At 45.3% G+C, this 12,402-nt stretch overlaps 1 protein-coding gene across 2 annotated transcripts in view; it reads left to right on the top strand.

Moving 5' to 3' along the window:
• The window catches only part of LOC137346020 (sorting nexin-13-like), a 128,476-nt gene that overhangs the window by 53,610 nt on the left and 62,464 nt on the right, over positions 1-12,402 (top strand). For both annotated transcript variants that reach the window (XM_068009320.1, XM_068009327.1), the window contains exons 8-9: positions 5,300-5,404; positions 9,136-9,268. In XM_068009320.1, coding sequence (XP_067865421.1) covers positions 5,300-5,404; positions 9,136-9,268 — 238 coding nt within the window. The remainder of the gene's footprint in view (positions 1-5,299; positions 5,405-9,135; positions 9,269-12,402) is intronic.

The raw sequence follows: 12,402 nt of genomic DNA on the forward strand, positions 1-12,402 counted from the left end.
CATCAGAATGATATCGGGGGCTTTAAATGGTTGCATAAATTTGCCCTTTTCTTTTGAAGGTTGAGTGTTGATCAATCAAGGTATTTAAAATGATTAAGGGATTCGATACATCATAACTATTTCCTCTGGGTAAATCTGGAGCTACAGGGCAAAATAAAATGAGAGCTAGGTCATTTAGGAATGAAGTTAGGAGCATTTTTTTTTTACATAATAGACATCTTAAAATGGTGAGTCAGCTGGAGGGACTGAGTGGTCTACTGCTTTTTCTGTGTGTGGTCATTTCTTGAATCAAGGTCATGCTCCAGATACTATAAAGTTAACCCTCCTTTGCTGTGGATACTCTGGAATTCTTGATTCCTCAAATATTAAGTGTTACTATATGGACTTGTTTACTGAAATTTGACTGAAGATATGTCCTTTTCTCAAAGAACTGAAGGCAGTTCATGGAGAGATGGATGCAGTGGATGCTAATGCTAATTTGAGGTGCAAATCTTTGAGGGCAGACATCCTTCCTGATTCTCCCACTTGTATATTGCCCAACCCATGGTTTGTGCAGTATAAAATATAGTTGGAGTGCCTGATTTGACAAATTTGCTTTTTCTGTGCAATAAAATGATACCTCATCAAGTCAGATGATTTATAGCACTGTTCACCTAATCTCTAAACACCATGCATCTTGTGGTTTCATCACAGTAATTTATATTTAGAGCATTAAAATCAATCGATGTTAAACAATTTTTTTTGATTGTGGGAATGCCAAGACTGGCATGACTTAGTTTCTGCATCTGAGATTTGTGTGAATGATACAAATGTATCCAGGCTTCAGGATACCATCACATAACACATCGTAAATGAGAGTAACTTTAGGGTGGCGCAGTGGTTAGAATTAGAATTAGAACGTTACAGCGCAGTACAGGCCCTTCGGCCCTCAATGTTGCGCCGACCTGTGAAACCATCTGACCTACACTATTCCATTTTCATCCATATGTCTATCCAATGACCACTTAAATGCCCTTAAAGTTGGCGAGTCTACTACTGTTGCAGGCAGGGCGTTCCACGCCCCTACTACTCTCTGAGTAAAGAAACTACCTCTAACATCTGTCCTATATCTATCACCCCTCAACTTAAAGCTATGTCCCCTCGTGTTTGCCATCACTATCCGAGGAAAAAGACTCTTACTATCCACCCTATCTAACCCTCTGATTATCTTATATGTCTCTATTAAGTCACCTCTCCTCCTCCTTCTCTCCAACGAAAACAACCTCAAGTCCCTCAGCCTTTCCTCGTAAGACCTTCCCTCCATACCAGGCAACATCCTAGTAAATCTCCTCTGCACCCTTTCCAAAGCTTCCACATCCTTCCTATAATGCGGTGACCAGAACTGCACGCAATACTCCAGGTGCGGTCTCACCAGAGTTTTGTACAGCTGCAGCATGACCTCGTGGCTCCGAAACTCGATCCCCCTACTAATAAAAGCTAACACACCATATGCCTTCTTAACAGCCCTATTAACCTGGGTAGCAACCTTCAGGGATTTATGTACCTGGACACCAAGATCTCTCTGTTCATCTACACTACCAAGAATCTTCCTATTAGCCCAGTACTCTGCATTCCTGTTACTCCTTCCAAAGTGAATCACCTCACACTTTTCCGCATTAAACTCCATTTGCCATCTCTCAGCCCAGCTCTGCAGCCTATCTATGTCCCTCTGTACCCTACAACATCCTTCGGCACTATCCACAACTCCACCGACCTTAGTGTCATCCGCAAATTTACTAACCCACCCTTCTACATCCTCTTCCAGGTCATTTATAAAAATGACAAACAGCAGTGGCCCCAAAACAGATCCTTGCGGTACACCACTAGTAACTAAACTCCAGGATGAACATTTGCCATCAATCACCACCCTCTGTCTTCTTTCAGCTAACCAATTTCTGATCCAAAGCTCTAAATCACCTTCAACCCCATACTTCCGAATTTTCTGCAATAGCCTACCGTGGGGAACCTTATCAAACGCCTTACTGAAATCCATATACACCACATCCACTGCTTTACCCTCATCCACCTGTTTGGTCACCTTTTTGAAAAACTCAATAAGGTTTGTGAGGCACGACCTACCCTTCACAAAACCGTGCTGACTATCGCTAATGAACTTATTCTTTTCAAGATGATTATAAATCCTGTCTCTTATAACCTTTTCCAACATTTTACCCACAACCGAAGTAAGGCTCACAGGTCTATAATTACCAGGGCTGTCTCTGCTCCCCTTTTTGAACAAGGGGACAACATTTGCTATCCTCCAGTCTTCCGGCACTATTCCTGTCGACAATGACGACATAAAGATCAAGGACAAAGGCTCTGCAATCTCCTCCCTAGCTTCCCAGAGAATCCTAGGATAAATCCCATCTGGCCCAGGGGACTAATCCATTTTCACACTTTCCAAAATTGCTAACACCTCCTCCTTGTGAACCTCAATCCCATCTAGCCTAGTCGCCTGAATCTCCGTATTCTCCTCGACAACATTTTCTTTCTCTACTGTAAATACTGACGAAAAATATTCATTTAACGCTTCCCCTATCTCCTCTGATTCCACACACAACTTCCCACTACTATCCTTGATTGGCCCTAATCTAACTCTAGTCATTCTTTTATTCCTGATATACTATAGAAAGCCTTAGGGTTTTCCCTGATCCTATCCGCCAATGACTTCTCGTGTCCTCTCCTTGCTCTTCTTAGCTCTCCCTTTTAGATCCTTCCTGGCTAGCTTGTAACTCTCAAGCGCCCTAACTGAGCCTTCACGTCTCATCCTAACATAAGCTGCTTTCTTCCTCTTGACAAGCGCTTCAACTTCTCTAGTAAACCACGGCTCCCTCGCTCGACAACTTCCTCCCTGCCTGACAGGTACATACTTATCAAGGACACGCAGTAGCTGCTCCTTGAATAAGCTCCACATTTCGATTGTTCCCATCCCCTGCAGTTTCCTTCCCCAACCTACGCATCCTAAATCTTGCCTAATCGCATCATAATTTCCTTTCCCCCAGCTATAATTCTTGCCCTGCGGTATATACCTGTCCCTGCCCATCGCTAAGGTAAACCTAACCGAATTGTGATCACTATCACCAAAGTGCTCACCTACATCTAAATCTAACACCTGGCCGGCTTCATTACCCAGTACCAAATCCAATGTGGCATTGCCCCTGGTTGGCCTGTCTACATACTGTGTCAGAAAACCCTCCTGCACACACTGGACAAAAACTGACCCATCTAAAGTACTCGAACTATAGTATTTCCAGTCAATATTTGGAAAGTTAAAGTCCCCCATAACTACCCTGTTACTCTCGCCCCTGTCGAGAATCATCTTCGCTATCCTTTCCTCTACATCTCTGGAACTATTCGGAGGTCTATAGAAGACTCCCAACAGGGTGACCTCACCTCTCCTGTTTCTAACCTCGGCCCATACTACCTCAGTAGACGAGTCCTCAAATGTCCTTTCTGTCGCTGTAATACTCTCCTTGATTAACAATGCCACACCCCCGCCTCTTTTACCATTTTCTCTGTTCTTACTGAAACATCTAAATCCCGGAACCTGCAACATCCATTCCTGCCCCTGCTCTACTCATGTCTCCGAAATGGCCACTACATCGAGATCCCAGGTACCAACCCATGCTGCAAGCTCACCCACCTTATTCCAGATGCTCCTGGCGTTGAAGTAGACACACTTTAAACCAGGTTCTTGCTTGCCAGTGCCCTCTTGCGTCCTTGTAACCTTATCCCTGACCTCACTACTCTCAACATCCTGTACACTGGCACTACAACTTAGGTTCCCATTCCCCTGCTGAATTAGTTTAAACCCCCCCGAAGAGCACTAGCAAATCTCCCCCCCAGCCTCACAGCTCCAGTGACCCGGGTTCGGTTCTGGGTACTACCTGTGCGGAGTTTGTAAGTTCTCCCTGTGACCGCATGGATTTCCGCTGGGTGCTCCGTTTTCCTGCCACAGCCAAAGACTTGCAGGTTGATGGGTAAATTGGCCATTGTAAATTGCCCCTAGTGTAGGTAGGTGGTAGAAGAATTGAGGGAAGATGGGGTTGTGGTACGGAATATGGGATTAATGTAGGATTAGTATAAATGGGTAGTTGTTGGTCAGCACAGACTCGGTGGGCTGAAGGGCCTGTTTCAGTGCTGTATCTCTCTATGACTCTATAACTACTTCTCTTCCTCCACTGTGGAATTTGCCAGTGAGAGGGGTTAATTTGGTGGCTGCATTTGCTGACAATGTAACCACTAGGTGGCGCAGTACTTGCACATGTGCAAATACAGCCTCATGCACTGAAACTGTTTGCGACATTTTTGGCAGCAGCCAGTAGTAAAGATGGCACTGCTCAATTTATCACAAAACAAAAACAAATGAGACTCAAATGGCCACAGTGCTGCAATCGCGGCCTCCGTCCCACACCCAACAGTTTACCCCTCTCCTTCCTGCCATCACGCTTCTCTTCATCGCTGCCTCTCGCATCCTTCTGCTTGCCACTCGCTTCCGGCCTTGCCGCTTCCTCCCCTCTGTTCTGCTTCTGCTCCCTCCCGCTTGCAGTCTCCCTGCCTATCTTGTCACTCTCTCTCCCCCGCTTCCCCCGTGCGGGGAAGAAAGGTGACGATTGTGGGAGGGAGTGGGGTCCAGAAGCGGGAGAGAGCAGTGAGCGGAGGAACAGCAGATGGGAGGAAGTGGCTAGGCCGCGAGCGAGTGGTCCAAAGGTAGGTTGGGGGAGGGAGGGGTGAAGTGGGGAGTGAGAAGCTGAGGGCGAAGAAGTGGTGAGGCTGGGAGCAAGTGGCAGACAGGTTGGGGGAGGGGGGGTGGTGAAGCGGCAAGAGAGTGGCTGAGGGGGGAGAAGTGACAAGGCGGGGAACAAGTGATGAGCAGACGTTGCAGTATGCAAATGACATTTTCGTGTGCACGTGCGAATCAGTCCTGGCCAACTGGGTACTGACATAGGCTGCACATGTGCAGCACCATACTGACGGCAAGAGTCCGTTCTGCATATGTGCGAAGCTGGGAGCACTTTGACATCAGCACTGGGCTGCGTTGTCAGGAGTCACTTTGTAATTTGTTTGAAGGAGTACCTTATTCAAAAAGGGAAGCTGTTATTATGAGTAACTGGCAAAAATACAGGTTTGCTTCAATCACATGTTTGAAAATTTTAAATATCATTAATACCAATGGCAGAAACAAACAAAGTGGTGATTAATGTGAATTTAATGGAAGATTGTTGAATTACCAACAGATCTTTTTTCTCTTCTTTACTAGGCATCTCCAAGAGTCCATGTGGATGATAATTTGGTTGCTAAATTGGCAGAAAAGTTAAATTATGAGGATCCCACACCAGAAATATTTGATGACATTCAAAGAAAAGTAGGTTTGAAGAAAAACTTGCACTTTGTCAGCTGCCCTCCCTTTTTCTCAGGTCTCTGTATATTATGCTGGAATATTGGAGCACGCTGGAAATGGATGTTTCCATTACCAAGTTCAGTGCCACTCCATAATTGAGTGAAAAGAGGAGCATATTTACAGAATAGTCTTAAGTTCTGGCAATTTTCCATTTTTATAAATTGCTGTGTCAAGCTAGCTCACTAAACATAATTCATAAGAGTGGATGAATCTGAATATCAGTTGAAACTGTGATTCTAACTGTAAATTCTCTGAGAATTGAACATTCTGTTGCAATTACTAAATATTCTTAGATTTGGCACAATCCTTAACAGCAATAAGCAATGTAGATAGAAGCATAAAATTACAGAGGTATTAATAAATTAAGTAAATAAACAAAACTGGCAAATGCATTTCAGTGTAGGCAAATGTAAGGTAATCCACTTTGCACCTAAAAAGGATAGAACAGAGTACTTCCTAAATTGTGAAAAGGTAGAAAGTCCAAAGAGATTTGGGGGTCCAAGTACTAGATCATTAAAATGTCATGGACAAGAATAAAAAATAATCAAAAAAGTTAATGGAATGCTGACCTTTATATCTAGAGGTAGAGTTATGCTACAGCTATACAGAGCCCTGGTTTTTAACACACCTGGAAATCTGGGCACAACACCTTTGGAAGGACGCATTGAGCTTGGAGGCATGCAATGTAGATTTATCAGAATGATACCTAGACTCCAACGGTTAAATTATGAGGAGAAATTACACAAACTAAGGTTGCATTCCCTGGAATTTAGATTGGGGTGATTTGATCAAAATTTTCAAGATATGAAGGGGAATTGATGGGGTAGATAGAGAAACTATTTCTGCTAGTTGGGGAGTCAAGGACTCTGGGTACGTAGTCTAAAAATTAGAGCCAGGCCTTTCAGGAGTGAAGTCAGGAAACACTTCTACATGCAAAGGATAGTTGAAGTTTGGAACTCTCCTGCAAATAGCAGTTGATGCTAGGTCAATTAATTTTAAATTTGAGTTTGATACCTTTGGTTAACAAAAATCCAAGGGATATGAGCCAAAGGCAAGTATATGGAGTTAACTCACTGATCAGCCATGATCTTATTAAATGGTGGAACAGGATCAAAGGGCGAAATGGCCTACTCCTGCTCCTATGTATCATTACTTTTTAAATCTGAGTTTGGGCAACCTTGGAACTGCAGCTAATCCAGAATTTGCATTTCAAGCACATCACTGAAAAATAGGGGGTATTTTAATCCCATGCCACTCAGGCTTTCAGAAACCAGGACCAGGATTTTACAGGACGCCACTGAGGTGGGGTTGGAGGCGGGGTGGGGAGGGGGCGGGCATGGAGAATTGCGACGGGTAGCCACAGGATTAGGGGGGGTGGAGAACGGCGAGGCAAAGGGCCTGTCACCTCCCTGTTGCCCAGCAATCTTCCCAGGGGTGGAATAGGCTGACGATGGCCTTCCTGCCCAGAGGCCAATTGAGGCCCTTAAGTGGCCTATTAAGAGCCTCTTCCCGCCGCCGCTGGGATCTTACCAGTGGGAGGGGTGGGCCTCCGCCACACTTGGAGGATGCCTTGTAAAATGAGGCACCCTCCCTGTAGGGTGGGGATTGGGGTTCCTCCTTTGTGGGCAATTTGTAGCCCATGGAGGACCCCCATCAGGACCCAATTCACCTCTGGAACCCCACCTTGGACCGAACAGTCACCCCGCCCCCCCACCCCCCTGCTTGTCAGGGCCTTCCGGACTGGCCCCAGCGACCCCACCCCTGCCTACGTCTGTTCTGCGGTTCCACCACTGGACTTTGGTCCGAGGCCTCAGCAGTACTGGCAGTGGCCACAGCTCCCAGTGGCACAGCTGAGTTGCCGGCCCTCTGATTGCCAGCAGCTCTTTGAGGCGGAATCTCCATCACTTTCAAATCTTTAAAGGGACAAGGATCCTGTCTCCTCAAACTTTGACTCAAAAAGACCGGAGGATTGCTCTGGGGACGCATGAAAAGGCAGTGGCAGGGTTCCCCCTGCATTTTCGGCCTGGCGCCGGGTACCCTGCCTCCAGCACAAAATACAGCCCCAGCTGGAGGAAGGGGGCCAGTTAAAATAAGAGCAGTGACATGCTACCCGTTGCCTTCCCGTGGGATTGGATTTTAACCTGTTTTATGTAAACGCGTAGGGCACCCACCAGAAAATAGTGAAGTATTGAATTAAATATGAAGTTTGGGCCACAGTGATGACTGCAATTTATTGAGAGCCAGAAGAGGCCCCATTAGGTAATGTAAGTTTCCCTGTGGGCTAGGAGGCGTAAGAGTGCGCTCAGACTGCACAGGGAAACTGTGCTCCTCCAGACCCCATAAGGAAATCTTGGGGCTCCCTTGCTTCGGGTTTCCTTCCCATCATCTGCCACCCTTCCCAATCAGGCTACCTTAGTACCGGGAACAGTTCCTGTGTGTCTCCAATGGTGGCTTTCTGCCATTCAAAATCCTGCTGCTGCCACTGGTCAACTAGTAACTTCAGCTATGAAACCCACAAGCTGTGAGCAAATGAGAACCAGCTGTTAAAATTGTCTGAATTTCACACTAATGCCTGTTTCAGATCCCACCCTCAGTATTAATTGAGTCCTTATGTTTTGATGTATATTTGTGCACCTGTTCAACAGACAATTGAGGAAGGTTAGAATTCCAAAGAAAGTGTCTCAAAATTCCCATGTTATACAATTGCTACAAAATAGATCCCCTGTCAATGTCTCAGCCGATCTGTGGTAGTCAGGGTTGGAAAATTGCTCAGGGATACACCCTGCCACGTCCTTGCTGTCTCTGCAACCCCCTCCATTTTCTACATCTCTGGCCCAACAGTAGACAGTACATCTGCCTGTATCGAACATATTACAATGAAATACAAATCAGGGGAATATATTCTTTAATACCTTTTCCACAATTTGCATCTTTCACTGCTGGGCTCAAGGGGCACATATAAGCGCTCAGAGCATGAATTTGCACACAGGCAGGAGTCACCAAAAAAGTGTTGGTAAATTTCACAGGTGGCATGGAGGCTCTATCTCCAATCTGTCGGAAAATCATCCGAAGTTGAGGGTGCAATTCTGCGGCAGACTGAGGTCCTGCATGTACTCCCAGAAGTTGTACTCCCATTGCTGAAAGATGGATGTTCGAGGCTGAAATATTTAGAAAGTTTAAGAGATGCGTATGGAAAATATGTGGTATTGTTAATCGTCTTCTATTCAATCTGCACGGTGTCATCCTTGAATAGTAATGGCTGCTATCTCGCCACTGCCCAGGTGATTTGGGAAAGCCTACCGAATAGTTTTCTGGAGAAGCTGACAAAGTTTAATAAATACAAAATGCAGTTGCTGTAATCCACATGTGTATGTGTTTCTCCTCATTTTCTGCAACAACTGCAGTGTAGTAGATAGGCATATGATCTGCAAGCAGATCTCTGCTAGTACTGCTCTGAACCAATTGTGAAGAACATCAGAAGAATGGAATAAGTTCCATTTCCGATCCCTTCATGGTGCTAAATGTTTTTCTGTTGGTGCTTTCTCTGTGATATGCTGTAAGGGATCTTAGGTGCGACATTTTTGTTTATTGCTCAATAGTGTCATCTTTTGACAATCCAAATGTTGAAATTTTGGTACAAGTGTAGGAAGTGTTACCTCCTAAGAAAACTAATATTTGTTTACATTTTTATAAAGGTCTGTGATATGATGCTGAAGGACGAGCAATTCTACCCCTCTTTCAGGCAAAACCCACTTTATGTGCGGATGTTAGCTGAATTAGACATGTTGAAAGATCCAAGTATCAGAGGGTCAGATGATGGCGACTTGGGTATGTGAATAATCTATTCATAAACATAATAAGGATTTTTGTGTAGCAAGTGTCAGCAGAATAACTTGGTTCTAAGTACAGATTTATCTGCTGAAGTCTTTTACCATAATATATGGTGTATTTCAGATTCTGAATGTTTAAACCTGAATAGCAATTCCAGGTTCCATGTAACTAAACCACCTTAACCTATAGCAAGGTGCAAGCCAATGCAACTAATAAATAGAGGTCTCAAAAGCTTCACCCTGGTAGTTTGAGTCTAAAACACAAGGCACTACAAGTTCGTTGGACTAGATTTCTATTTGGTCCCCTTGGCAGACAAGATACTCAGTTTAATAAAAGCGAAGTACTGCAGATGCTAGAAATCTGAAATAAAAACAGAAAATGCTGGAAATACTCAGGTCTGGTAGCATCTGTGGAGAGGGAAGCAGCGTTAACATTTCAGGTATGTGACCTTTCATCAGAACTGATGCTTTATTTAAGACCCTCAGTTTGTCTGGAATGTGTAATTTTATCCTGCCTATAGAGTAATTCACGATCTCTGCATTGTGTAATTTGATCCAGCCAATATCAGGAAGCCTCCAAAGCTCTCGGTGCTAATGCTACTGCTTTCAGACAACGGACTGGGCTTACACTCCCATGTTAGAAGCATGTTCCCTCTAGTTTCTTCTGATTGTGAACAGATTGTTTGTACTGTGTAGCTCCTGTAAGATTGGTGCCCGGCTGCGCAGGTGTGCTTCCTAAAGAGAACAGTGGTTATGTACGGTCTGTTTGTTCGCTGCCTGGTAGGTTCCGGATTGCTGCATGGCCATGCTTAGAGGGATCGTTGGTTAGGAGTGCTCACGTTGCTGCCACTGCCAAGTTCAGAGAATGGGCAGGGCTCACAGTGCTTGAGATCAGGGAACGCGCAGCGCTCGGGGAATGTGCAGAGTTCGCAGCGGCCGTGCTCAGGATGGGTGGGATCATGCTGGGCTCACTGGCCAAACTCGGTGGGATGCGCCGGGCTCACAGCAGCAGAGCTTGGGAGGCGGGGAATGTCCTGGGCCCACAACAGCCAGTTTGGGGTGGGGCGGGGGCCGGGGAGGAAGGGGCACTGGGCTCCCAGTGACCGTGGTCAGAAAGGGAGGAGTGAGGGTGAAGGGATTTCAACATGTGGAAAACTTAAAAGTTGAGATGTTGCTGGACTGGGAGTCAATGTTGGTCAATGAGCACATGGGTGATGGGTGAACAGGATTTGCTGCGAGTTAGAAGACATGTCATGTTTTAGATGAGCTTGTTCGTTGAGCATTGGAGATAGGCTCACCGGGAGATCATTTGGATTAGCTGAGTCTGGCAAATATCTCATAAATGTAATGTAATGCATGTTGTTAGGAACATGGAATACCCACGCTTTTTTTTTTAAAGGAGAGCAATACTAGTTTCTCCAGTCTCGCCACATAACTGAAGTCTTTCATCCCTGGTACCATTCGAGTAAATTTCCTCTGCACCCTCTCTAAGTTCTTGCCATCCTCCCTAAAGTGTGAAGACCCGAATTGGCCACAGTACTCCAGCTAAAGCCGAACTAGTGTTTTAGAAATAAAAACAAAAAGTGCTGGAAAATACTCAGCAGGGCTGGCAGCATCTGTGGAGAGAGAAGTGAAGTTAACATTTCAGGTCACTGACCTTTCATCAGAACTGGCAAAGGTTAGAAATGTAATAAGTTTTAAGCAAATAAAGTGGGGGTGGGGCAAAAGAGAACAAAAGGGAAGGTGTTGATAGAACATAGGGTCACAGAGAATAACTGACAAGGAGGTCATGGGGCAAAGGCAAAGAGTGTGTTAACAATGTGTGGTGAAAGAAAAAGCGTTAGTGCAGAAAGGGTCTTAAATGGACAATAATGAAAGCCCTAGCCAAACATGGGGGAAAAAAGCAGTGGGCAGGCACATGGTAAAAAAAAATATGAATGATTGAAACAAACTAACATAAAATGAAATAAAAATAAAAAGTAAAACTAAAAATAAAAAAGGGTGGGCCAGTCATGCGCTGAAATGATTGAACTCAGTGTTCAGTCCAGTAGGCTGTAGTGTACCTAATCAGTAAATGAGGTGCTGTTCCTTGAGTTTGCGTTGATGTTCGCTGGAACACTGCAGCAAGCCCAGGACAGAGATGTGAGCATGAGTGGGGGGGGGGGGGGGGGTGTGGGTGTTGAAATGGCAAGCGACAGGAAGCTCAGGATCATGCTTAGAAAACATAGAAAATAGGAGCAGGAGTAGGCCGTTTGGCCCTTGGAGCCTGCTCCACCATTCATTATGATCATGGCTGATCATCCAACTCAGTAGCCTGTTCCGACTTTCGCCCCATACCCTTTGATCCCTTTAGACCCAAGAACGATATCTAACTCCTTTTTGAAAACATACAATGTTTTGGCCTCAACTGCTTTCTGTGGTAGCAAATTCCACAGGCTCACCACTCTCTGGGTGAAGAAATTTCTCCTCATCTCAGTCCTGAAAGGTTTACCCCGTATCCTTAGACTATGACCCCTGGTTCTGGACTCCCCCACCATTGGGAACATCCTTCCTGCATCTACCCTGTCAAGTCCTGTTAGAATTTTATAGGTTTCTATGAGATCCCCCCTCACTCTCCGGAACTCCAGCAAATATAATCCTAACCGACTCAGTCTCTCCTCGTACGTCAGTCCCGCCATCCCAGGAATCAATCTGGTAAACCTTCGCTGCACTAAGAACATCCTTCCTCAGATAAGGAGACCAAAACTGCACACAATATTCCAGGTGTGGCCTCACCAAGGCCCTATATAATTGCAGCAAGACATCCCTGCTCCTGTACTCGAATCCTCTGGCTATGAAGGCCAACATGCCATTGGCCTTTTTTACCGCCTGTTGGACCTGCATGCTTACCTTCAGTGACTGGTGTACGAGAACACCCAGGTCTCGCTGCATATTCCCCTCTCTCAGTTTATAGCCATTCAGATAATAATCTGCCTTCCTGTTTTTGCTACCAAAGTGGATAACCTCACATTTATCCACATTATACTGCATCTGTCATGCATTAGCCCACTCACTCAACTTGTCCAAATCACTCTGAAGCCTCTCTGCATCTTCCTCACAACTCGTCCTCCCACCCAGTTTTGTGTCATCTGC

Source organism: Heterodontus francisci, chromosome 2 (genome assembly GCF_036365525.1).
Source record: "Heterodontus francisci isolate sHetFra1 chromosome 2, sHetFra1.hap1, whole genome shotgun sequence".
In the NCBI taxonomy this organism is placed as follows: Eukaryota; Metazoa; Chordata; class Chondrichthyes; order Heterodontiformes; family Heterodontidae; genus Heterodontus; species Heterodontus francisci.